This window comes from Mchenga conophoros, linkage group LG17 (genome assembly GCF_057382185.1).
Source record: "Mchenga conophoros isolate Kocher_MC1m ecotype Shallow Benthic linkage group LG17, M_conophoros_male_GT1.1, whole genome shotgun sequence".
In the NCBI taxonomy this organism is placed as follows: Eukaryota; Metazoa; Chordata; class Actinopteri; order Cichliformes; family Cichlidae; genus Mchenga; species Mchenga conophoros.
The window spans coordinates 19,254,097-19,280,373 of record NC_140542.1 but is presented as its reverse complement, the minus strand read 5'-3'; the positions used below and the strand labels follow the sequence as shown (position 1 = coordinate 19,280,373).

At 42.0% G+C, this 26,277-nt stretch overlaps 3 protein-coding genes across 7 annotated transcripts; 2 read left to right on the top strand and 1 right to left on the bottom strand.

The window, feature by feature from the left end:
* The first annotated feature begins 234 nt into the window (after positions 1–234).
* Positions 235–7,156, top strand: tmem243b (transmembrane protein 243, mitochondrial b). Of its 5 annotated transcripts, XM_085251279.1 has the most exons (6): positions 244–392; positions 941–1,037; positions 3,668–3,939; positions 4,166–4,216; positions 5,290–5,394; positions 5,478–7,156. In XM_085251279.1, exons 3-6 carry the CDS (start codon positions 3,862–3,864, stop codon positions 5,595–5,597), a joined length of 354 nt encoding a protein of 117 aa, XP_085107405.1. In that variant the 5' UTR covers positions 244–392; positions 941–1,037; positions 3,668–3,861; the 3' UTR covers positions 5,598–7,156. The 5 variants fall into 5 exon arrangements, with proteins under 5 accessions (XP_085107409.1, XP_085107404.1, XP_085107405.1 ...); XM_085251283.1 differs by lacking the exon at positions 941–1,037 and having other exon boundaries at positions 235–392; positions 3,766–3,939; XM_085251278.1 differs by lacking the exon at positions 941–1,037 and having other exon boundaries at positions 235–392.
* On the bottom strand, positions 7,153–15,752 carry dmtf1 (cyclin D binding myb-like transcription factor 1). Its single transcript, XM_085251277.1, has 17 exons — positions 15,736–15,752; positions 13,751–13,866; positions 12,734–12,868; positions 12,312–12,397; positions 11,980–12,091; positions 11,388–11,464; positions 11,148–11,305; positions 11,034–11,066; positions 10,838–10,947; positions 10,525–10,753; positions 10,296–10,447; positions 10,002–10,187; positions 9,649–9,731; positions 9,418–9,576; positions 9,122–9,343; positions 8,691–8,796; positions 7,153–8,234 (listed from the first exon to the last, which is right to left on the bottom strand). The coding sequence occupies exons 2-17, from the start codon at positions 13,857–13,859 to the stop codon at positions 8,200–8,202; spliced, it is 1,992 nt and encodes a 663-aa protein (XP_085107403.1). The 5' UTR covers positions 13,860–13,866; positions 15,736–15,752; the 3' UTR covers positions 7,153–8,199.
* Positions 15,753–18,030: 2,278 nt separating this feature from the next.
* On the top strand, positions 18,031–26,195 carry LOC146555381 (CWF19-like protein 1). Its single transcript, XM_085250830.1, has 14 exons — positions 18,031–18,159; positions 19,819–19,903; positions 20,901–20,985; positions 21,189–21,290; positions 21,374–21,588; positions 21,675–21,790; positions 21,987–22,071; positions 22,452–22,604; positions 22,727–22,874; positions 22,976–23,055; positions 23,151–23,360; positions 24,029–24,148; positions 24,240–24,337; positions 24,995–26,195. The coding sequence occupies exons 1-14, from the start codon at positions 18,137–18,139 to the stop codon at positions 25,137–25,139; spliced, it is 1,665 nt and encodes a 554-aa protein (XP_085106956.1). The 5' UTR covers positions 18,031–18,136; the 3' UTR covers positions 25,140–26,195.
* Positions 26,196–26,277: the final 82 nt, after the last annotated feature.

Sequence of the window (26,277 nt, the reverse complement as noted above, 5' to 3'; positions counted from 1 at the left end):
AGCAAGTATTGGCAGAATAGGTAAATTTGTTTCACAGCGTGAAAAACTAAAACGTAGTGCCGTTTTATTTCAATTCAGACGCAGAATAAATACGGTGTTAGCGAATAATACAATAAAATGTGACCTTTTAAAGCTATAAGCAAGTCTAAGTAACTATTTTAGCCGTGTATCTACACTCACTCCTGCTCACTGAGGAGCGCCCCCTGTTGCGCTCCAGGGTGAAGTGCAGCCATTTTGAGTACAGTGGGACCGACAGGAAGTGGAATGGCTATCTTACAGATCGGCTGTGATAACAGCTCGATGCGGACCTGCCGGGCTTTAATTCCCTTTAACTGTGACCCTGATCGCTCTGAAGTTGATTCCAGTAGAGTCAACACAGAAGTGGGAGGCAGGTATGTTTCACTGGAAGATTTAGATTAGAGGAAGATTTTTTGGTAAATTTGTGGGCACTTCTCGAGCAGCCGGGGAGCAGTTGTTTGGAGTTAGCTTAGCTCAGATCACCCGCTTCGGTGCTGGCCCTATCACGGGTAAATCTCAGGTTAGCTTACACTACTGAAGGCAGCTTTAAGGTTACCGTCTTCTTTCCATTTCTATGCATGCTTAATAATATTAATGGCTAAGATACGAGCTCTTCTCCAGCGTTTTCTCCTCGTAGTGCTAACATATGGTCGTTAACCCTCAGGTGAAGCTACTGAGCTGTTTTGAGTGAACTTGAGCGATTACAGACACGATAAGCTATATACTGAGCCCGCAGAGTGCACAGCATCAATTTGAGTCAGACTATGTTTTCAAAGCAGATTAAAGCTCTTTAATTTCTCTGTGTTGGAGGACAGTTCAATGCTAAAGACTTTGAGATTTCTGGAAATTGGTATTTACTGAAACAATAATAATTACTAACAAGTTATTTTCAGTAATTCCCCGTGTTTTTATTTTTATTCAGCTTGTCTGTGGTTTTATGTCCCTGTAACTTGAAACCAACCATTACTGACAAGAGAGACGTTTTTGACCAAAACTGTGGTCCTGCTAACATTTCAGAGGTAAATAATCAAACCTTCATCACATGGGACTTCGCTGTCAGGCTGTTTGTGCTTAATGCTTTTTTCATTACAGTAACACACTGTTTACATTTATTAAGCTCTGAGCTGTGTAAAACGTGTAGCACTCTACAAACATTTGTCCAGGTTAAAGCTGATCGATCACAGCTGTGGGAACGTGGTTCCTATCGAGAGTGCTCCTTGGAACCTTTCTGCTGGTGCCACAGTTGCACAAGAGCGGGATGATTGAAGTGTGCACGACACAAGCAAAGAAAGGACATCAGATAACACCCGTGTGTTTGTACCGTGAAAACGCAGGCGCACTCAACTGTCGCGCCACATTTTGTCTGAGATCGACACAAGTGATCTCAGAAACGTGGCGTTTACAGTGGAATAGAGTTTAAAAATCAGTTTTAATCATGTTTGATGAGTTTAAAAACTTTCTAAAGTCAGAGGTTTGTGAGAAAATCGTACATATTAAAGCAGCACACATTTGACAAAGATTTTACAGTTTTTCTGCTCATAAATCTGATGTTATAGCCTTATGCTTTTTCCTGGCAAATTCTCGCTGTACTCTGAGAATGACCACTGCTTTATGACTACACAACCTCTCTCTCCTCCTTAGTTGTATCAGTCCTGGTGTGTCTTCATGTGTTTTAAAGTGCAGATTTCGATATTTTCCTCTGATTTGTGTTGGTATGAAGCTGCTGTGTTTGTATTCTTCCTTTATCTGGATTTATCGGGGTGTCATTTTTGTTTTTCCGTGCCTCTGTTCAGACTCAGGGTTTCTTGTTAAGCGGCCTAGTGAATCACAAGGCTTAGGAGGAATGTCGCCTTGGGCCGACCGTACGCTCGGTGATAAAAGAGCTGTTGTTTTGCACTCTTGTTTTTTCTGCTGAGAAAGCTCTGCTGAGGGTTTTATTTCCTTTCCTGCCGCCTTCTCACCCAGAAAAGAAGAAATGTCTGCAGCCGCCTTTATGAAAGTGGTGCTTGAATCTGCTGAGAGGATGCATCTGTGCCCGTGTGGCGATGTCGTCACCCTGCAGGCTCACATTTTGTAGCTTTAGTAAAGTTTAGCTCCACATTGCCAGTATTTCCTGTTAAGGCCCTCAGACTGCAGAGGAGTGACTCAGTGATCAGTGGGACAGCCACTGTGGGCACCACAGTCTAATGTCCACATCTGGCTTTTGTTCATTTTTCTAAAACCAGCTTTGATGTCGGTGTCTGAAGAAACTACACCGGATAAAATCTGTGACAGAAACGTGCGCTGGTGCTGCCGACCTTTGACACCAGACTCCTCTTCCAGGATTCAAGGAGCTTTATTGTCATTTCCATCACATGTTAACATGAGGTGGAACGAAATTATGTACACACGGTCCCGGAGCTAAAAGAAACAAAATAATGAAGAAACAGAATTTCTTTAAAAAAAAGAAGTAATAAATAAGTAGTTGTTGTTATTTTTGTTTTTTTAACAAACAGAATAACAAGTAATAAAACAATACGATAAATAAGTATTGCGACCTCTGAGTTCAAATAATTTCCTAATATGCTCATCCTTAAACACTCATGAACTATATTTGTGTTTTTTCTTTAGTCAGGAACTCTCCTGAGATGAAACTCTTTATTTTTGTAACGTTATCAAAGATAACAAAAACAAACAGGATAAAATTAAAATCCGAGCACGAAACGCCAAGCTGCTACGTGCTTTATAGATGGAATTCTCTAATAAACACTTTAAGTGTTTTTAAAGGCTTTACTAAGGTTCAACACAGGAAAATCTGCAGCCTGGGAGAGCCTGGAGGAGGCCGCTGTGTCACCAGTGTAAAGATTTAGCGGTAAATGTGTCCTTATTGGTGTTTTTATAACAACAGAAAATCAAATGGAACGGGCAATGAGGCTGCAGGAGGGTTTATAAGTCGGGAGGCCCGAGGTTCCATTTTATTTATTTTATTTTTTGTTTTTATCACTGCATCCCTCACGGGGGTTTCAAAGCTTCTGTTATAGAGAACAGGCATTGCTGCTTCTGGGGGGATCAGGTGGAATCTTCTTCCAGATGTGGCTGGCTTCTCTGTGCCTCAGCCACAGCTGTCACTTTGTTTTCTATATAAAGTGAATTCTGCTGTGTATGAAATATTAATGGTGTTCATAAGAACTGTGCAGCAGCAGGTGTTTGTTTCAGTTTCACTGCAGAAGCAGAGCGATGTTTTCTCCTTCTCCTCCCGGTTTTCCGTCACACTGTAAAGTAGTGAGGTCAGCGTGTGAGCAAGCAGCGACAGGCTCATGATCTCACTGAGCGGCCTGTGAACCGCCAGACTAACGACACGCTGTAGCTCACAGCTCTTTAAAGGAGTCTGTGAGGTTTTGATTTGAGCTTCCTCTTTCTGTACCATTCACTGTATCGATATCAGCAGCTGTGGTTTGTTATCTATCCTAAACGAAGAGGAAGTGAAGCAAGAGGAACTACAGTGTAAATCTTTCTGACGTATCCTTTGATTGGCGGCAGCGGCTGACCACTACTGACAGACAATCATGTCGTTCCTCAGAGAAACTTTGACACTCTGATATTTAATGCTTTTCAGGGAGCGCTGCCCACGCTGCCTCTTGTTAACAGTCTCTGTTTTCTGTCACTAAAGTGAAGGAGGAGCAGCAGCCTACCTGGTCCCTTTAGCCCACACCTCTATAATGTCCCCACGGCTCCGCCCACACTGACCGTCTTCTCCCCGGCGTGCAGAAAGACACGGCTAGTATGCAGCAGAACTGTCGCAGCTTTTCCATGAAGTGGCGCTGCTGAGAAACGATCAGTCGGGGCTGTACTGCCGGCGCCGCCATGGATGACTTCACTACAAGGACGTATGGCACGAGTGGCCTGGACAACAGACCGCTGTTTGGAGAGACGTCCGCTCGGGTATGATGTCAGCCATTACTGATGTTTCTGCAGGAGAGCGACTGGGCTGTGTATAAAGAGCAAAAGCTGCTGAGGACTACTTTCAGCAGCGGATTAATCTGAATATTTATTAACTGTTGCTTGTACTGAAGTAATTCATTAGAGTCACTTTAGCTGAAAATGATCAGGTCTGATCAGCAGTGCGTAATCCTCAGGGTGATGCACTCATCTGATCTGTTTCTTGCAGGATCGAATCATCAACACGGCAGTGGGGGGATTTACGTCTGTGGTGGTTCTGGTGAGTTCCGCATCGTTCATACAGACCTAAAAAAATGTCACCACACCTGCTCTGGCACACAGGAAGAAGCCGCTCCTGAGTGGGCGGAGGTGAAACCAGCCAGTCTAGCAGCTGCTGCTCTTCTCCTCTCAGTGCAGTGTCTCAATCTTTTTTTTTTCTTTTTTTTTTGTCCCTGAACACATCTGTCCATCAGCCAGAGACCTCTTTGATCTAAAACCCATGCTGCTGGTGTCCTGAGACAGAATTACAAAGCCTGACCTTGCCTGTCTGTCTGAAGCTCAGAGTAAGGAGTAGAATAAAGGAACTCAAACTTGGGATTATTTTCATAACTGTTAACAGCATCATTTAATATTTGTGCAGCTAAATTATCCACCAGGTAGCTGGATATCCTTACGGCTAATGATTTGTCAATCACAAGCTGTGAACCAATGAGCATACCTCAGGTAACCCTCCTTTCAACCAAACCAAACCAAAGTTCACCAGCTTTTATCTTTTCTTCAGTGTGCCTAAAAACGTGGGACTGAGCCAGTAAGTTTATCAGAAAAGTGTTTCCCGAGGGTCAGCGACATCTCGCCCTGGAGCTATCGGCCATATTGGATGTGATATTAAAAACAGGTCGTGAGGGGAGAATGTTGTTCCCAGACCTGGTGTTGCTAGGTGAAATCGCAGCTGTCTATGGTTTCCTGTAGGCTGCACATGAGACATCAGCATATCTGCAAACACTCACTGAGTGGAACGGCATTAAAACCCCAAAAAGTGGGGGGCAAACAGAAAATGGAACATTCACCTTCAAAGTAAAAGTTGCACATTTTGAAACATGAGCTCTGAGATGAAACCCTTACTTTGAAGGACAACGCTTTCAGTTTGTGTCGCATGACCAGAATGGACAAGTTCATGTCAGCTGACTGCAAAACGGTTGCACGACCAAAAGTGTTAGCAACCACAGCTATCAGAAGTCTTTACCATCTCTGGCTGCGACTGTCGCTTCATGCGGGTTGTGCTCAAAAGAACGTACAGAAGAGTGACGTATGTTCACTAGCATGTATTTTTATTCACGAGCATTTGTTTTGCAGGTGACTGTCATCTGTTCCTTTGTGTTTCCCACGATGCCTCCGCGGCCGCTGAACATCTTCTTCGCCGTGTGCATCCTGCTGACCTGCAGCTCTACGTTAGTGCTGGTAAACAAACATGGCCAAATGCTCACGCAAAGGTCGCCGGGTCACAGAAGGGAGCCTTTAAACGTCTGTTCTCTGTCTTGCAGATATTCTGGTACCGGCAGGGCAACCTGGAGCCCAAATTCAGGAATCTGATCTACTTCATGCTGGCGTCCATCGTGCTGCTGTGTATATGTGCCAACCTCTACTTCCATGACGTCAGGTAAAGGCAGGGCCAAGGAAGCGGGAACAAGGGAACACGTAGCCTTCATGAGCAGGACCAGCGTGAAGGAGTCACATGACCAAAATAATAACTGTTACATAAACTTGAACCTGATGTGGAATCAGCACCAGTGGGAACTGTGCACAGAGACTTGACTCAGTGTGGGATGATGATGTACTGTAAGAGGTGACAAACTGCTGGAGCACAACACACAGTCGACTGTTTATACGCACAAAAAATCCACCTCTGATTCTCAGAGTCGCTTTAAATCTGACGTCTTTTACATTTATCTTTCCTTCACTCTCACGTTTGATCTGCAGTTCTTTAAAGATATGAGTTTTGATCATTAAACTCCAACAAAACGCCATCAAAGGTCCCATTAACAGGACAGCAGGAGGCAGGAATGCAGGCTGGATGTCAGAGAGCTCCTTTACTCACCAGCTTCGCTCTGTTTTTTCCCAGGGAGAAAGTGTCCAAAAACAAAACCTGTAGTTCCTCTAGTGGCCACTAGAGGCTGGCACCAGCAGTGAGTCGGTAGACTCCCTTGTTAAAACACAGAAATAAACATATTTTTATCCTGATACACTGTTCAAACCTTTAACAGCTGCAGCAGAGATGAACCATGGTGGTGCCCAACAAACCTGAGACGTCACAATGGCCATGTCCATCTTTTATATACAGACTGTGGACATTATGAAGGCATAAACATGTTTTATCCTAAATCTACTTCCAAAGTGGACTCTTCAGAACAATTCAAACATAGACAAGCTCACAAAGGGAACAAAGGACCAGGCCACTGTCATACCATAACCTCATCTTATCTGTTAGTCTGAGAATCTGCTAATTATGGATTATAGTATGCCATGCCACCACCACCCCTTCTCAGGAGAGAAAACGGAAGCTAATGGTGGTGTGTGTCGTCTGTTACCATTAACTAATATAAAAACCCATAGTGGTGCATTCAGGGGGCTTTCTGTCCTCAGCCCAAATTCAGATGTATTCTGCTGCTGTTACCTGCTCAGGTGAGAACCAGGTGGGCTTTTCCTTTAACCTGGATGCAGGCTGTGAGCATGGAGGGAAGCAGCAGTTCAGTACTGTAGACGTTAGCAGGCAGCTGTAGCAGCACATCGGAAATATGCAAACCTGTGTTTTCTCCGTCTGTCGGCTTCTGATAACCGTGTATATAATTACTGTCCACATGTGGCTGAGAGGATTTTAAGTTGGATTTAAATGCCGAATTACACAGACTGCCAATTCTTTGCACTAAGCATTTCTAAATCACACACACTCTCTCTCTACCCTTTTTCTCTCTCAGGCCAGCTGTAGCACCAGTGGAAATGAATGAAAGCTTTGTAAATGGCTTTACCCATAAAGCTGTGTCACTGTTATTAATCTGGCTGTTTCAGATCCATTCAGTCCTCAAGCATCCATTCCTCCTGCTGCTCCTGCTTTATGACCTGTTATTCATATAAGGTTTTCAGTTTTCCAATTTTCCAAAAAACACCATCGAGGGTTTAAAAGCCTTCAGATCCTCTTTTCAATAAAGTTTAAAAAAAAAAAAAACAGGAGCGGGAGGTTATTTTCCATCTAAAGATAATAAACCTGAGTCTAACAGAAAGAAGACAGAAAACTAACTAGTAGCGACGTTTGGTAGGTTGAATGATGATCAGGTAGAATCTGATACGTCCACAGCACGAGGCAGCATTAGCAACCAGGGAACAATGGCAAGAAGAACCCTGGTGCTTAATTAGTTTGGAGTAAATCCTCCAACCGGCCTGTTTAAAGGGCCAGTTTGCCCAGAATTACCAAACCAGACTATAAACTGGATTCCGCATTAATCATGCAAGGCTGCTTATGTTTACACCAACCGTAAGAAATCACTGCCTCTGTGGGCAGCTATGACTTCTGACTAGTTCAAGCAAAACTCACAAAAACATCAAAACCAGCAGCACTCCCATCTCTGCGCCATCTGTTGGAATGAATGCTCTCTGAGGGACTATTTTCAGCTACGGATAAATCCAGCGGGTGTTACAGGCGTTACCAGCTATGAAACAATGGAAACAGAGCTGTGTGTTACAGAGGAACAGGATAAACCTCTTTAGGGCAAATAAGCCCAGCCTTTCACAATAAAAGCCAACCTGACCACAGCTTCAGGATTATGTTTTTTTTACTTTAAAATTTCACATAAGTTCCTGCTGAAAACAGCAGTTTACGATTTAAAGTCTTCAAAAATGAGCATAAATAAATAAAGGTGTACTTAAGTCATGAAAAAACAGGTGGAAAATGTGTAACATTGAACTATTCCTTTGAGTTCTGTTGATCATTGTCACCATCCCGACAAAACAACTTCATGTAAAATGAAAAAGGATGATTTTTCAGATCCAAGGGTCCATTCACATTAAAGTGTCCAGGCTTTAGAGTCTCTTTGGCACTGCGGTCATTTCATTCAGGGACTCCAAAAATGTTCCGTTTAGTTTTAAAGTGCTTGCATCCGTTAAAGAGGAAACGGGAAGCAGGAGAGGAGGGAGTATCACAGTCTGACATGCCGGGTCAAGCCCAAGGGTGGAGGTGTCGCCCTGAGCGACAGCTGCAGCGGGAAGTCCGACTCAGTCAGAGACTTCCTGGTTTTCCAAGATGGGATCTGATGAAAAACAAAGGAAGTGATGCTCAGGTGAAATTCGTGCAGCAGTATGAATACTCTGATTACACACTTGGAGAGAAACTTCAGGCTATATTTTTCATGTTAAACAATTCTTGTTTCTTTAATTTATTTTTCTATTTTTAATCATCAGAATTTCCAAGTGCACCACAGGGTTAGAGGGCATCAGATTTGGAAGCCTGGGTATTTTCACCACCCCGCCATACAGCTGGGCGGCGTGGACACTAAAGCACAACCTCATCATTTAAAAGACACGAAGGCTTGAAAACCCAATCAAACAGTGTGAATTTAAAGCAGCGCACGCAGCACACAGGGACTCGTCTCTGAGCAGTAAAGGAGATGCTGAGCCTCGTGGGTCACGGTTGCCATAGTTTCACTGACAGGAGGCAGAGCATAGATTCGCAGTTACGTTCTACTTTAACTGTGTGTGCGTGTTACCCGTTAGTGTGCTACTGATGTTGGGAGGAGACACGATCAGCACGGCACTCCCAGACGTTATCCCAGAATGCACCATTGGAGCCTCCATCGGGGGGGAACGCAGGCCCTGACACACACACAAACACACACTGTTGTATTGTTCAGTCATCATTGTGTGCTCCCTCTGGGTACAAGGACAACACAGCTGACTTGGTTGTGTTGTGACCCCACCCTCCCCCCTTGTTTTTTCTCACTGTACAAATATATTTATTTGTTTTGTTTAAGTTAAAATTCTTACATATTCTGGTCATAAAAAAGTTTTAATCCACAAAACTGGCTTCTATTATTTTGTCCACCCCTTTATTTCTCAACAAAAACAGAACGATACTAACAGAAAGCTTTTCGAATTAAAAGCACGCAAACAACGTGTGAGGAAAAACTGAAGCTTCTACTTTGTCTGTGTCACTGAAGCCATTCGTCATTGGCTCCTGAGTTTCCGTGGCGACACTCTCCGACCCCTCCAACAGACTTGCGGCGTCGAGACGATCGTCCTGGCCCCGGGTCTCAGTCTCCACCACCAGCTGCTGCTGGCTGAGGGCTTCAGAGGAGGAGGAGGCGGGGTCAGAGGTGACAGTCTGGATGATGACGCCATCGCTGGAGCAGAGACTGTCGGCCTGGAGATGGAAAGCATGTGAAAAGACGCACACGCACACACACACGTTTACCCTCAGCAGGGCAATAAACTGACCGACAGACTGTGGAGGATAATGTGTTCATGAGATGAGGGCGAGGAGCTCGTCGTCAGGGTAACGGTGCTGTTATTGGCTAAGCTCAATGGAAGGCCCTGATTGGGTGTCGTCTGGAGGTAGTAGGTTCCCGGGGTGCCGGTGGGCTGCAGGTGGAACGACTGCACAAAGAAAAGGTTTTAAATTCATTCATATTCATGTGTTTTATTGTGAAAGGCGCTCGTGGTGCTTACCGGCAGGATCTCAAAGGTCTGCAGCGCTCCAGCATTCAGTGTGATGGTCTCGCTGTCGCTAGCTGCTGCCGCTGAATCTGACGCTAACACAGAAACACAAACAGAGCAACAGTCAGAGGTCTCGCTGTCAGGACAAGAACATCTTCAGCTGCAGGCAGCACACCTGTTACACGCTGTCCAACAGGTAAACCTCAGTCACCTTCTTCTCTGATTCATCAGCGTAGTCTGGTTCTAATTCTTCTTCTTCTATGGTGGTTTAGTATCTCCATAAAAAAAAATAGTGTGGCCACAGCAGCAGCACACGCAGAGGAAGTGAACATGTGGGTGGTGTAGTGCAGGCGTGCGAGGCTCACCCAGGTGTGTGATCTGCAGCGGGATCTGTAAGGGAATCTGCAGTGCGGCCACAGAGCTAGGGGCGGGGCTGGCTCCGCCGCTGTTCTCGTCTAATCGGGTGAGTCGGATCTGAAGGGAGGAGGGGCTGCCCGGAACAGATGCTGACTGCGAGGAGGCCATGAGCTCCTGGAGGCCCTTCAGGAGGACTAGCGACGCAAACCACATCACGAGATTTTAATAATAGAAGAAGAGAATCAGAAACATGAGGAAATAAATGACGGTATTAATTTGTGTGTGTGTGTGTGTATCCATACCACTGAAGGGGATGTCCTTGTGATTGGCCACTTGTCTCTTGATGCTCCACCACTTTGATCGGAGCCACTGGGGTGATCGAACGCTGCTCCATCCGCCGGCGAGATCCTCCCACTTAATTTCATTCTCATCATCCACGTCAAGCTCTGATATCCTGAAACACGGTATCAAGCTTACACATGGTTTACTATGCTCGCTCACACACACGTGTGCACGCCCACACCGCCGTACCTGCGTACAAGATTCAAGTCATCTTCCTTCGTCCACTCAGTTCCTCCACTGTGCTTCCAGTTCAGGTAGTTCAGCCATTTAGACCGACACTGCTTTTCTGAGCGTGTGCGGACTCGATCAGCCACCGTCGCCCATGACACGCCTCCTGTGACCGCCGACCCCGGTGACACCCCTGCCATCTCGTATACGACCTCGGCAAGCCGTCGCTCCTCGTCCTCGCTCCATTTACCTGGTTTTTAAAAACAGAGCGAATTTCAAAATAAAAGCAAGCATTTAAATATCTCTACAAGTACAAACGGCTGCTGTGCAGTACCTGTGTTGCACGTGTCCTTCATCAGCCGGCAGCGATCTTTCACAGAGGATGCACTGCGACCTAGTGCAGCACCGATAGTCGCCCAGTCGTTCCCGTGTTTCTCCCTCAACCTAAACACATCACATATAAACACGGGTTAGTGTGAAATCCATTTTACACCGTCATCAAGCGCTCGTTAAAACAAAGTTGTACTTACGCCTTCAGTTTCTCGATCTCATCAGGAGTGTACCTAAGACACAAACCACTCCTTAAACAAAAACCAACAAACTTGCACTGCCTTTCTTACACCATCTTTTCTCTGTGCACTCACTTGCCGACATGGTTGCGGTTGTCGTACATCCGGAGGACTCGTCTGTAGACGGCAAACAGCGGCCTGTTCAATCCCAACGCCACGGAGCGGTAGAAGTCCTTCCTCTCCTCTTTGGACATCTCAAAGATGATCTCTGCCGGGTCCTCGATGCCGCGGCCCTGAGATCGTGGCCACAAGAACAGTTTAACGTCATCAGACGTCACAGAGGCAGAAATTATGTCAGGGACCAACCCCACGTACCTTCACGTACTGGTCGATGTTCCTCATGAGGATGTCGATCTCCTCTTTAGACCACATGCCCTGTTTCCACTTATGACCTGAAAAGGAAGAGACATGAAAACCTGCATTGTTTCTAATGAACAGCAGGGGGTGACTCGTCTGGACTCCAGCCATATGAAAGTCTTTCCTGAGGAGTTCATGGTTCCAGTCGCTGGTTTGAGTAAAAAATTATGTTTATTTTATACATTCTGGTTTCATTTAAAGTCAAAAAGGAGAAGAAAAATCAGCTTTTAACCAGACTTTTTTTTCCCTTTGTTAAGTTTGGCTTTATTAGAACTTTTTATTGTGTACTTTGCTGCTGCTAACGGACTCCAACATCCATCGAGGCGGACTACGAGGTGTGCAGTAGGAGTCCTAAATAAACATCATGCTGTCTTCAACAGGACTCTAAACTAGAGTCTGACACCATGAAGTCATCAGGAAAGAGTTCACTGAGCTCATTTTCACACAGACTTCCAAACAGTCTGACTTCTTTTGGGCCGTGCTGTTTTCTCTAAGCCTCTCAGTGAGCTGCATTCACTGTCTGCTACAGAGGTTCTGGCCTCGTTGGTACCTTTATTAGCCAGCGTGTCTTTGTCTTCTTTAGTTGTGAACCAGGCCTGACTGACAGGCGACACCTCCGTCTTCTGATTGGCTGAGAGGGAGTCTTCATCTTCCTGTAGGATCTGCAAACACAAAGTGATCAAAATGAAAACCTCTGTTCAGTCACCCCGTTCTCTTACATTTAATCCATTTCATATAAATAAAACTCCTTTTTGTTTTCCGTCACTTTGTTTTTATTAAAGCAGAAACAGCTCACTTTTAACTGGTGGCTCATCCTTACAGGAAACTATACAGAGCAAACACAGAACGCTTAGAATAAGAAAAAAGGAGCCTGAGCACCACCTGAATCTGAGTGACGCTGTCCTCAGAGAGCTCGTCCGCCGTGGGCGTCATCGTCACCTCAAAGGTCTCCGCCTGAGTGTCCGACACTGAGAAACGACACGGAAAATCTTTTACCCTCGAACCTTATTATCCCGCCAGAAACCCAAACAACTTCACATATCTGAAGCTTTATTTGTGCCATTTAATGCAGACATTAACAGCAAACACCATAAACCAGCATGAGGATGATGACATCACCAGCAGGTACTTTCTGGCTAAGGAGACCAGGATCTGAACAATCTGAGTTACCTCACTTGTATTTTCTGTTATTTTTGCTGGATTTGAGTAAATTTAGAGTTTGAGTAAATGAAAACCCTCTGATCAGGATGCAGCTGCAGCAGCTGTTAGCAGCAACCGTGTGAGGTGATTTCAGTGTGACTCACTGTAGTCATGAACGGGGAACGGTCCAGAGCTCGTCTGACCTGGCAACGTGACGACGGAGAACTGAGGCGTGTCCGAGTTTTCCTGCTCGTGTGTGGAGAGTCGCAGCTTCTTCTGGAGTGGCTCCGAGTCCTCGTCTGCACACACACACACACACACACAGGGCGATCGTGGCTCAGGGGGTTGGGAATCGCATCTGTAACCGGAAGGTCGCCGGTTCGATCCCTGGGCTCTCTGTCCTGGTCGTTGTGTCCCTGGGCAAGACACTTTACCCTACTTGCCTACTGGTGTTGGCCAGAGGGGCCGATGGCGCGATATGGCAGCCTCGCTTCTGTCAGTCTGCCCCAGGGCAGCTGTGGCTACAACTGTAGCTGCCTCCACCAGTGAGAGTGAATGAATAGTGGTATTGTAAAGCGCTTGGGTGCCTTGAAAAGCGCTATATAAACCATTACACACACAATTATTTCTATAGCCTTAATCTGACAAAAACATCATCTAAAGTTTTTGTTGTTATTTTTAGTTTCACTTTTATATTAATTGGGGTTTTTCTTACGTATACGTTTTAAGAAGTGTCACATTTATTAGAAAAAACAATTTATTTTTTTTAAATTGGGTAATTTCAAAACTTGGAAAATTATCAGGAGAAAAATTCATTTATGAGGAAAAAAAGACAAATTATCAGAAAAAATGACCAATTTACATGAATTTAAAAAATTCAAAAAAACTTAAAAACTGAAAAATATGAGGAAAACGCTCAAATTTATAGGAAAAATGACAAGAAAACATCACAAATTTGAACCCTGGCTGTTCTGTTTCCACTCAGGTGCAGTGTAAGAGAAACAAACCCACAGGAGCAAAAAAGTAAATAAATAAATGTGACAATTAAAAAAACAAAAGTGTTTTAATTTAATCAAAATCACCACACAGAATGTTAAAATTAAAAACCCTGAACATACTTTAAGTGTACTGATTAGTTACTGATGGGATTTGTGTGTGTGTGTGTGTGTGTGTGGACCCACCAGAGGGAGGACAGTGCAGTATGATGCTTCCATCACTGTCCTGAGTGAGCGTGACAGATTTGACGTTTTCTAAAGCGCCGGCGTCGTCGTCCTCTGCTGCTAAACTCATCCTGCAGCTGCAGAGAGACACAAAGACGAACTCAGAGCGATTTCACAGCCACAGGTGTTCTCAGGTACTAATTTCTCTACGAACACACCAAATTATCACAATTTGGTGTGTTCATAGTAGGCTGCAAAGCGGCTTGTAGGTTAGAGGCGCCCTATATAGGATTATTCTCTTTTTTCTCGATCAGCGTCTGCTATACTCAATGATATAATAGAAGAAGTGCTGAAGCAGCTTCTTTGGTATTTACAGGGTTCAACCGGCTGTTATTTTGGCATCAAACACCTCAGGGTCACCTCAATCAGTTAGAAACCTTCATAAGAAAAACTATTTACAGCAAAGATCTGCAAGGACTGGGACGGATTTCGACTCTGTGGGTGCCTGAAGATGGGAAAATCAAGATTTCTACACACTAGATCTGACTAATGACTAATCTCAGTCCTGATTAAGCTTGTTAATTATTTGCTTCTTTAAAAAAATAGTAATAAAATGTCACTTTCCAAGTGAGTCATTTTTCTGTCCAACCATCAGGGTTTTTCTAGCTCCAAATGGGTCATTTGGGTGATTGATCACATAATTATATTTTTTAAATATGTACATATATTATATATAGAAAAAAAATCACACTAACTGCCTAAAACTCAAATTTCACTGACAGTGATAAAATAATAACAACAACAATAATAATAATAATAATAAAAACAATGCACATGGCACAGTTAGCACCCTCTTAATAAAAAGAAGCACAACACGGTAAATAAAACATCATTTATTAATTTTAGGTGAGGTATAGAAGTGTTGCTTTTGTAATTTTTAAGACATGTTATGATGCTGAGTTTGCAAAAATGAAAGTATCAAATGTTTTAGCAGATGTTTTTTATAATGAAAAAGAGCTGATAGGCAACTAAACTAAAAATCACAGTCAGAACTCCCTTCTGAAATCTGACACTTTAAGCTAAGCGCCATCACTGTGACTCAGTTCCAGCAGTGTCACTGTAGATGTGTGATGCATGTGATCTTACACCGGTTTATGAAGACAATAAATACTGTAAACCATACAAGTTAACATGTGTTACTTTTATTGTGTACACGCCAAGCTGCTTTGAAAAACAGAAGGATTAAAAGAAAAATTGAATGCTCACAGACAGTTCTTTTCCCCAACAATAAAGTATAATAACATTTGTTATTATCAGATGCGGCCGGTAAATTCAGGGGAGTACCTATCATTTTTTACGTGATTTATAAAATGTAATAATTCTACCCTGCTCGCTGCCGCCCCCCACTGTTTTGAGGGGAAATATAACAAACAAAGAAAGGTGTAAATTATTTTCAAATATTCCGCATTTCTTTGACAGCGAGTTCACAGAATTTAAGTCTTTAATGTTTTCCTTCAATTTACGATCAATGATATGTTTACTGGCATTTAATTATCAAAACTCTATCAAATTTGGAGGTTTCTAAACGGAGTTTGGCGGACGCTTCTGTGCATCGTTATTTACACTGATGAAAAGATCGATCTGCGCAGACTAACGCATCTTTAATGGTACGCTTACATGAATATTAGAAAAGAGACCAGCGCTGTTCTAACGCATAAGCTGTAATGTGATACGAACAAAGACCGGCATTCCCAACACTCAGTGACGCTGACTCCATGCTAACCGTTAGCCTGCTGAAAGCTAAGCAGCTGAATGAAAGACGAAAACTCTCCGGCGCCATGTTAGTCGACAAGCTGCAGCTTATGGCGTCTGTGCAGTTTGACACTGTTTTTGCGCTTTATTCTCGGCTTTGGTGCAGTTTTTATGGCTCCGAGTTTTCTCCGCACCTCTCACTGGCTTCGACTACCAAACAGACGGTGAATTTTACTTTTGATTTGGCTACTTACTTCCTGTTTTTAGTCCGGGAACTTGCAAGTTACCAGGATGAAGGTAAGTGCCAGGATGGAGGCTCGGCTGCGCGAAGGCCAGCGGGCTGCCAGGTCCGTACAGTATCCGTAAATTGTTCATGCCTATGTTAATTATATTTCATGGTTTTTAATAAACGACATCTACGACTGAAGCGCCATAAAAAGGTAAAAAGGAAAACACATTTTTGTTTGATTAAAACATGTAACAAATCAATAAAACTGAAAGTTGTAAGAGTAAAAAATATGAGGTTTTCTTTCCCCTCGTGAATTTTGCATTTTTCTCTGGCAAATGTGTGATGAGTTGTTGTTGTTTTTTTTTTTAATTTAACAAGTTTTTTTTCTCATTTGTGTTTTATTGGTTTTCTTATTTATACAACATGTACAACAATACAACTTAATCACAGTGTGTGTGTTGGGCGGGGGGGAACAAGACAAAAACAAACAAACCACAAAATACAACGAGATTATACAAAATCGGGCCTCCCATTTTGTACATAGTTCAACCATTTCGAGCAGTATTCGTCAAATGAGTCCGCCTGCAACTTTAGCCTAAAAGTTATTCTTTCCATAACAAAAATAGTATATATCACGTCAGTCCACTCATTTATAGTAGGAGTATCCTCATTAAGCCAACAACGGGTTATGGCCTTTTTGGAAGCTACCAACAGCACACTGAACAAATATTTATCCGCTTTACATAGTTTAAGATTCTAAGTTACCTAGGTACAATACTGCAAAATTAAATTGTATTTTCTTTTGGAAGATTGTTTCCAGGACCTTATGTATTTCCTTCAAAAATGGAGCCACACAAGGACATTCCCAAAAAATGTGGAAATGATTTGCTGCTGCATGTCCACACTGCCTCCAGCATGTTGTCTTATGGGAATAATTGGATTTTTGAGCCGGGGTATTAAAAGAATGAATTACATTCTTCCAACTGAATTCCCTCCACGAGGAGGCGCTTGTTACCGACCATTGCTGCCTACAGATCCCATCCCATTCCTCTCCTGTTAGGGATAGATTACCCTCTGTTCCCATCTTGCTTTAACATATCTTGTATCATGACCCCAGGTTGGTCAGTGAACGATATAATATAGAAATAATTTGTTGATAGGGTGCATCTCTAAATGCATTCTCGAATATGTAAATAATTTCTTCATTCCCAGTCGATAACTGGTGATGTTTTAGCTTTTATTCAGGAAGTCCCTCAGTTGCAAATATCTAAAAAAAGTCTTGATTTTGCAACCCAAACTTATTCTTAAGGTCCTGGAAACTCATCACTTTTCCGTCTTTCAACAAGGTACTGTATGTGGTGAGACCTTTATTAGCCCACCACCTAAGAAATCCAGCTCTGTGATTTAATTGATACTTTTTAAGTACTCTTTTCCATGTCTGTATTGAGCTTACCATCCAATGGTTGCCCGGGGCTCCCAGGAGACGTAACTTTGAGGGATCTCCTATCAGTGCCCCGATAGGGAAGTTGCCTCCCAAGGAAAATTCCACTTCCTTCCATCTTGAACAATATCCAGGTTTACACCACCCCACCAGAGTCCTTATTTGGGTTGTCCTATAATAAGTCATGTAGGCAAGGGAGGCCCAGTCCTCCTCTATCCTTGGGAAGCTGAAGTGTTTTAAACTTAACTCTTGGCTTTTTACCCGCCCATATAAATCTGGAGAGGATCCTATCCCATTCTGCTATCTATCAGTATCTATCAGGGCTTTCTATAGAAACTACTGAGAACTTGTGTTTTTTGTACATTCAGTTTGTATCCCGAGTAGGACCCATACTCCAGTTAATTTAACTATTTAAAGTCTTAGAATTTTATTTTTATTTGCTTATTTTGTTAGTTAATGCTTGATTTTACCTCCCTGGTGAAGTCCTTTAATTCATTCATTCGTTAGTCTTCTGTCCCATTATTGATATGAATTATAAATAAAATAAACAAACACACTGCAGATTTAATAATTAAAACAGAGTAAAATCAGGATTACAGAGCTGAGTGGATTTAAGAACAGGTGTAAACTACAGAAAAAACAGAAACAACGTACTGAAACACGGCAGCTTCTTCAAACCACTCAAATCAAACCTGGCAACAACTATTTCCGCACTGAAATCTGTCCGGGTAGCCACATGGAATATTTCTTACTGTTTGAGCTACTTCTCTTGTAGTTTTTAGAAATTAAAATTATCATTTTTAATTTAATAAATGTTTGTCTTTCTTAGTGTGTCTCGCGCAGCCGCGTGTACTCCCGCTTCGTAAATTACAAATAGTTCCGCCTTTGTTTTAGTCGGACAGTTACTAGCGACGGGCGGTTAATGGAAGCTGCTAAAATCCAAATCCCACATTTTAAGATTTAGAGTAAAAATCTGCTCAGGGACATGGAGGAGCAGCCGCTCAGAGTGTAAGTCTGCTCAGTGAACACAGGACGCAGCGTCCGGTTAAATGTAGCTTCTGGTTAAATCGATGCTGTTTATGTTGTCCATGTTGATTATGTTGTTTCAGCTATGATGTTAGAGGATCTCCGTTTCTAATACAAACACGTTGGTAAAAGAAAAATATGAAAACCCTTCCGTTAACAGGCGTGTAAACCTCACCGGGTCAGGGTCTTGTAATTGTTGATTTTTCGGAACTGTTTAGATGCAAAAATGTGACCACTCTCATCAGACTTAAAACAAATTTCAGAAATTTTAAGCGTTTCTTATTAACTTCAGATTTATATGTTATAAATACGCGTTTCACTGCTGAACGTCAGTGTTCATCCACCCCCAGGATGGGTTCTAAAGCCGTCCGCCTAATGTAAAATGTGTTTAAAGGTTTGAAAATATACGAGGTCATCACTTTTATTTCGGCATAATGTATTACACTGAAATATACAGAACCTCGTTAAAAACTTGCATGATTCAAGGTTGCATTAAACAGTCTCCAGACGTAGAGGCATGTTTGATATTTGCAGTTTGTGGTGAAAAATCTGCACTTTACCAGAATATATTAACGTCATTTTAATTAAACAGAATGATATCCACGAGTTCTGTTGATTTATTTTATTTTAATGTTATTTTAATACGAACTCTGCTGCTATTGGTCCAATCGAAGTATGCTACAAAAGAGCATAAAAAACCTTTTTCATATCACCATTGTCAAATTTTAGAAAAATACAAGTTTTTAAATTTTACTAATTTCAAATTATTTAAATCTGCCTGTCTAATATACAAAGTTATACATGGTCTGGCACCTCCACCAATGAGTGATTTTATTAAACAAAAGTCTAGCAGGTCTCGACTGACTCGAGCCACTGTTAGAGGTGATTGTGAACTGGCATTCAGGCGGACCACCTTTTCACAGAATGCTCTGTCAGATCAGGGAGTGAGCTTCTGGAATAGTCTTCCACTGTCAGTGAGGGAAAGTACAAGTCTACCCATCTTTAAGAGTCACTTAAAAGGGCGGCTGAGGGACACGCAAACATGTGATCATGTTTAATAATCATGCTTTATATTGGATGGGAAAAAGAGTTAGTGTATTACAAAAAGGTAAAAACAACTGTTAGTGCAATGGGTGAACGCGATATCACGACAGTCAGGGCATGTGCAATACTGGGGTTTGTGCAATATAATTGATGTGTTTCCGTTATTGTTGTCTATACTGTCCTCTGTGTCCACTCTTCTTGTCATTGTTTGTTCTAGTATAATGTGATCACTGTTTTTGTCCTTGTCACATGACCTGTAAATAGTGTCTCTGTATGTTTTTACTAACTTGTGTTTAACACCAACCTGCCAGAGGGTCTGCAGATGGAAATTAGCCCAAGGCCATAATCTGGCATATTTACATTTGTTAAAATGTTCATTAATATGTATTGTTCCTCTTTCTAAAAATAAATAAATAAATAAAAATAAAAGAGGCACTTTGTGCTATTGATGTTTCAGTGTCCAACTTTACCAATGAGTAAGGCATCATTCAAGTCCCAAAAACACAACAGATGTTTGGAGACTGTCTGATGTTTTCCAGAGGAAATCATCTATGAATTGCCTTGATTGTTAAAATATTAAAACATGCGTGTTTCTAGTTTGGCGTGTGGGGACGTTGAAGGCCGTCTGAACGCTTTGTTCAACCGAGTCCAGGCCATCCAGAAGAAGACTGGGCAGTTTGATGTGAGTCAGATGCGTCACATTATCCAGTTATCATTTAATTTTTTTTAAATGATTTGTGGGGTTTTATATCTGTTTAGTTTTTTTTAAATGTAAATTTGACAGTTTTTTCTTGTTATACTAGCTGTGATTTTAGCACGGTGGCACGGTGGTTAGCACTGTTGCCGCACAGCAAGAAGGTCCTGAGTTCAATTCCAACATCAGGCCGGGGTCTTTCTGTGTGGAGTTTGCACGTTCTCCCCGTGTCTGCGTGGGTTCCCTCCGGGTACTCCGGCTTCCTCCCACCGTCCAAAGACATGCAGCTTGTGGGGATAGGTTAATTGGATAACCCAAATTGTCACTAGGTGTGAATGTGTGAATGAATGTGAGTGCGAATGGTTGTTTGTCCCTGTGTGTTAGCCTTGCGACAGACTGGCGACCTGTCCAGGTTGTACCCCGCCTCTCGCCCTATGACAGCTGAGATAGGCTCCGCGACCCTGAAAAGGATAAGCGGAAGTGAATGGATGGATGTTTTTCTTTTTTTAAAATTATTTTAATTTATTACATTTTTATCATAATTAGTTTTTCCTTTTTCCACATAGACTTGCCTTTTTTACAGTAAGCTTTTTCTTAGAAATTTGCCATTTTCTATTCTTTTACCAGTTTTCCTCTGTAAGTTTGTCAGTTGCTTTTACATGAATTTGTCAGCTGTTTCTCTTTTTTTTCTGGCAATTTTGCGTTTTTTCTTCTAAATCAACCGGTTTATTTATTTTCAACACACACTTGTTTATAGACTTGTCCTTACAGACTTTTTCTGGTAAATATCTCATTTTGTTTCTCATAAAACTTTTTATTCTTTTTTTTTCCATCTAAGTTTTCCCCCATCCATCCCCTTAAATGTTTTCTTGTTACCTTCAATGACCTGGTAGATCATTGTATAGAACTGTGTGTTAAGTTACCATATTAAAACACCTGTAATCGTCTTTAAGTTGTGGTGATTTTCACATCTGTTTTCCACCAGTTGCTGCTGTGTGTTGGAGAGTTTTTTGGAACGACGCCGGAAGCTGAAGCCGAGTGGCAGCTGTACAAAACCGGAGCCAAGAAAGGTGAAAAAATCTGGAACATCTGGGCAGATGCTCATCTTTATTGTTGCTTTTGACCACAGGGGGCGCTGTTACATTAATAGCATTGCATAAGAACTCAACAGCGCCTCCTATGTTCATGCTGAAAGCAAGCATGTTTTTTGGCTTTTTCTGAGGAAACTCAAAAGCCTCTTTTTTTTTTTTTTTTTTTCTCTGCGCCTCCTCAGCTCCCATCCACACTTACATCCTCGGAGCAGCAAGCCAGGAAACGGTAAAGAATTTCCCAAACGCCGATGGCTGTGAGCTTGCTGAAAACATCACATATCTCGGTAAGCGATCACACATATTCATGACCTTTTAATAAAAACATGAAACCAAAATGTGACACAGTGCTCTCATCTGTGCGTTACAGGCCGGCGTGGTGTGTTTACCGGCGTGTCGGGACTGCAGATCGCCTATGTCAGCGGTCAGGAAGCCCGGCAGGAACCAGCGCCGGCTCATTGCTTCACCTCCAAAGATCTGGTGGCCCTCATGACTCCTCTGACCAGCAGCTCGAAATTTAAAGGTGTTGACATCCTGCTGACATCGCAGTGGCCCCGAGGAGTGTGGCACTACGCAAACAACCCGGTAATGAAGATGTCTATGCTGCTTTAATTTTACTGCCTCTGACCCCACGAGATGCTGAATGGATTCTTCTGAACTCTGTTCGGCAGGAAGTGAACACAAAACTTTGTGGAAGCAACTCGATAGCCAGCCTCGCAGACAAACTGAAACCACGATACCACTTTGCAGCACTAGAGGGCGCTCACTATGAAAGACTCCCATACAGGTAAGCTGCAGAGTGGTGAGGGAGCTCACTGATGACCCTGTTAATTAATTTCTTCTGGATATCAAAGAGCCTTAAACCTGCATTATTTTGATTGGCCAGTAGGGGGTGACCCCCCTGGCAGAAGTCAGATTGATTCGAAGCAACTGTTTGGTTCTTGTTTTATGTTACTCCCATCTTTCACTGTGTCTATCGGCAGGAATCACATTGTTCTTCAAGAAAATGCTCAACACGTCAGCCGCTTCATTGCTCTGGCGGCCGTCAACAACCCTGCCAAGAAGAAGGTGCGTTTCCCTGCAAGACAAAGAATCAGTTACATGGAGATTATGTGCATAGCTGCATTTATTAAAACTTTGTGTCAAAGTTTTCTTAAAAGTTAGGAAAACATCAAAATCTGTGATTAATAAAGTCCTTAAAAAATGCTTAGAAACCACAGAGAAGTTAAAGTTTTCTTCACTGACCAATGTTTCCAGTGCAAACAGGAAGCCCTAATAGCCAATTCAGCTGAACTAAATTTAGACTCTCCCTGTTATTTTAAAACTCTAATTTAGACCCTGGTTCTCCTGCAGGAAATGCAGGTAACAGAGCAGATCTGTGCTAAAAGGTTCCTGCTGTGAAAAATTCTCCAGATGTGTCATGACAAGTGAAAACCTTCTGTCTGCAGTATCTGTACGCCTTCAACATAATCCCCATGAAGACCATGGACCCCGCAGAGCTTGTGAAGCAACCGCAAGACGTCACAGAAAACCCGTACAGATGCCCCACGAAAGACAAGATGGACACACAAAAGACGGCCTTCAGCGCCACAGAGGAGGAGGTTTGTTTGGAGTCCTCTGTGGAGATTCATAGTCACTAGAATTCACCTCGACTCTTATCTAAATCACCTTTGAATGTGTATTTGAGGTTTTAAAGTACAAAATGTTGTTATATGTGTGCCAGGAGCCAGCCAATCAGTACTTCTTCGACCTGAGCAAGAAGCAGGGTGGAGGCTTTCGGGGCCACGGCAGGAAGAGGCACTCTGATGGAGATGGGCGAGGGCGAGACCAGCAGCATCATCAGGGGCAGTCCAAGCAGCCCCGCCGGCACCGTGAGTCCAGCCACACTCTGTTTATATCTGGTTTAAGAAAGAACTCATTAGTTAGTGTGGTTTTGTGAGGTTACACAGATAATTTGTTTTTCTGTGTGCAGCTCAGCCCTCGGGTCCATGCTGGTTCTGTCTGGCCAGCCCTCAGGTGGAGAAGCACCTCGTCATCAGCATAGGAACACACGTGAGTTCATGCTGTTCATAAATCTACATCACAGAAGCTCCTTCGAGACTTCACGTAAAAGCGTTAGAGCCGAGTGAGGATGATTTGTTCTGCAGTGTTACCTCGCGCTGGCCAAAGGCGGTTTGACTCCTCGCCATGTGCTGATCCTCCCCATCGGACACTACCAGTCGGTGGTGGACTTGAGCTCGGAGGTGGTGGAGGAGATGGAGAAGTACAAGTCAGCCCTGAGGAAGTTCTACAAGAGCAAAGGAGAGCGCTGTGTGCTGTTTGAGAGGAACTACAGGAGCCAGCATCTGCAGCTGCAGGTAGAAACACGACCAAGAAAACATGTTTTAATTCAGTGTTATTCGTATTGTTTTTTAATGATACTGTTGGGTGAATATTTTCTAATTTTGACAGATGCAGTGTGTAGAAGTGTAAAAAGTCATATTTTTCACTTTAGAGTGCAAAATTTTACATATTTGGTTTTATCGTTTCAAAATTTGAGAAGAAAAGAATGATAAGTTGAGCGTTTCATTTGTGCCACTTTTAATCTAAAATAACTAGCTAAAGCTTCATAATTCTATTTTTTAATAAATTGTTTTTTGCTTTTGTATTTTAAATTTGATTATGGAGGTACACAAGATATTTCACTGTAATAAATGATGAAGTAACACAAACTAAAACAAAAAGGTCAACAAAGATGTGGTAAACTTGTGCACTTTATGCAAAGCTGCTAAAATAATTTGAGATTGAGCGTAGAATTAGATAAATATTTTTTTAAGTCTGCTATTGCTGACATACAAGAAGCCAGTTATTCACAAAGTAAGTCACACCTGGGCAATAAATTAGCACGTTTAAACTCCTTGTATCTTTATTTAGAGTGTGATCCCTGTGATCCAAGCGCAGAAGAGAAACGTAAAATGATTTTTTATTTACTGCCACATTTGCTGATCACTTTATTTATCATCTTCTTGTTATTATTGTCATTCAGGTTGTGCCGGTGCCGTTGAACCGCTGTGCCACAGAGGACATCAAGGAGGCGTTCATGGTCCAGGCTCAGGAGCAACAGATGGAGATGATGGAGATTCCTGAACACACCGACCTCAAGCAGGTACCCGTAAACACACCTGGAGTACAGTGGTTTGGCTATTCTGGGATTTTTAACATCTATTTGAAAAGCTGAATTAAACGTGTGTGTTCAGATTGCTCCTCCAGGGACTCCATATTTCTATGTAGAGTTGGACTCGGGGGAGAAGCTCTTCTACCGCATTCAAAAACATTTTCCTCTGCAGTTTGGAAGGTGAGCATCAGTTCCCATTAAACACCCTTTGTTTGCCTGTAAATATAAAGAAGAGCCTCATAAAATTTCAGCACTGTCAGTGTCATCTTTTAAAGCTAAAATAAAACTGTTTCTTATGAAATGTTATGTATAAATGCAAATGTTGTCCAGATGCGTTTTTAATCACATTTGGATTAGATTATTAAAATAAAAAGAGAAAGCAGGTCATTCTGTTTATACCTGTGTTCTCTATAAAATAACAGAATTATCAAAACGTCATCAGAAAAATTACGTTATATCAGAAAGTGTAAAAACAAAAGCCTCCACAGGGGGCTCCAGAGAGCTGGACAGTCAGGACTTACCCATTATGTATACACAAACATACCTACAAACCTGTTTAAGTCAGGGAAAAGATGCTTTGGTTTGCAGAAAATTATTTTTTAGTCTCATGTTATTCAGTAATATTGGTAAATAATTATTACCAATAATTCTGCACACTGTTAATGTGTTTTGTTCACATAAATATGCACTGATCTAAAAATGACAAATTGCTGTTTCCAAAATGTCAGTCATGAAATTTTAGGGAAAAAAACTTGATGGGAGGTCAGAATTGCACTGTGGGAGAATAATGTCAGTGTCACAGAGTAACGGTGTGGGGGTTTTTGTGTGCGTGCGTAGGGAGGTTCTGGCCAGTGAGGCGGTGCTAAACATCCCGACTCGAGCCGACTGGAAAGAGTGTAAACAAAGCAAAGAGGAGGAGGAGGAGAGCTGCAAACAGCTGAGAGATGACTTCCAGCCATATGACTTCACCTGGGATGAATAATTTACACACACACGTACTTGTACAGTTTGCTTTGTGGGGACCATGGATGATGCAATGCATTGTGAGGACAGTTGTTGGTATGATGCATTCCTCTTCATCTATCCTGAACATGAAAATTGAGTCAAACAGCATTTTTAATACAATGTCTTCTTGCTTTTGTTTCTACTTTTATGACATTCACTGTCATCTTAACTATATCAATCCACTGTTTCAGGTAGAATGAGATTGCATAGAGTTAAAAGTTTAACTTGGTACGGAGACTGGATACTAATTAACATCTCATTTGTACCGTGTGTTAGCATTAGTTGATTTTGTTACCTTTGGATAAAGCTGTGACCAGTCTTTATGCTAAGCTAACTGGGTTCAATTCTCTGGTGTAATGCTCAGTAAAAATTTGCATCATATCTCAAACAATTTTTTTTTTTTTTTTTTTTTTTTTTAAATCAGATTTTGTTTTACAAAGCGTGTGTATTTCTTTTTAATAGTCACAGTGAGGAAATGGGAGTATAACTGTAAACCTCACTGCTGGGCTGTCTGTTTTTATTGGTGTTTGGGGGGGGGGAAAAAAAAAAAAAAAGATTTCTAGCGTCTAAAATGTGAATAGTAACCTTTTGTTGCCACCCGTTTATAAACACGCGTGTTATGGTTTTCGAAAACAGTCTGTAGTGTAGTTTGGGTTCCCCCCCCTGCTAGGGGAAAAAAAAAAAAAAAAAAAAAGACAAAAGAGCAGAAATCTTGAGATTGATGAAATATTTAAAATTATGAACCAGCTCAGAAATATTTTATTTCTACCACACATGGGTAAAGTTACTTTTAATGCCTCTTTTTTGTAAATATAATCAAATTTAAAATGTAATTTTGGATTGATGGTCACATTTTCAGTATTACCATGTAGTTTAACACACCTCCCACTGTGCATTGCCCCTACAGAAATACAAAAATTCAAGTCCAGATAGTTTTATTCGTTATTTTTTTAATGTAATTTTTTATTCAATTGTACACAAGTGTTAGCCAAACCTTATATTACAAATAAATAAAAATTGAATAACCCATTAAGCTCATTTTTAATTTTTTAGAGTATGTTAAAATTGCATTAAATGTTTTCCTAACATTTGTACATTTGACTGTATTGTACCCC

Excerpts from the sequence above, each read along its gene's own strand:
- tmem243b (XM_085251283.1), top strand. The coding sequence starts at position 3,862 with ATGGATGACTTCACTACAAGGACGTATGGCACGAGTGGCCTGGACAAC. Across the intron at positions 4,217-5,289 it reads TTACGTCTGTGGTGGTTCTG|GTGACTGTCATCTGTTCCTT; the intron begins GTGAGTTCCGCA and ends TTTGTTTTGCAG. Across the intron at positions 5,395-5,477 it reads GCAGCTCTACGTTAGTGCTG|ATATTCTGGTACCGGCAGGG; the intron begins GTAAACAAACAT and ends TCTGTCTTGCAG.
- dmtf1 (XM_085251277.1), bottom strand. The coding sequence starts at position 13,859 with ATGAGTTTAGCAGCAGAGGACGACGACGCCGGCGCTTTAGAAAACGTC. Across the intron at positions 11,067-11,147 it reads AACCGCAACCATGTCGGCAA|GTACACTCCTGATGAGATCG; the intron begins GTGAGTGCACAG and ends TTTGTGTCTTAG. Across the intron at positions 9,577-9,648 it reads AGACCTTTGAGATCCTGCCG|TCGTTCCACCTGCAGCCCAC; the intron begins GTAAGCACCACG and ends TTCTTTGTGCAG.
- LOC146555381 (XM_085250830.1), top strand. The coding sequence starts at position 18,137 with ATGGAGGAGCAGCCGCTCAGAGT. Across the intron at positions 21,791-21,986 it reads TATGAAAGACTCCCATACAG|GAATCACATTGTTCTTCAAG; the intron begins GTAAGCTGCAGA and ends GTCTATCGGCAG. Across the intron at positions 24,338-24,994 it reads TTTCCTCTGCAGTTTGGAAG|GGAGGTTCTGGCCAGTGAGG; the intron begins GTGAGCATCAGT and ends GTGCGTGCGTAG.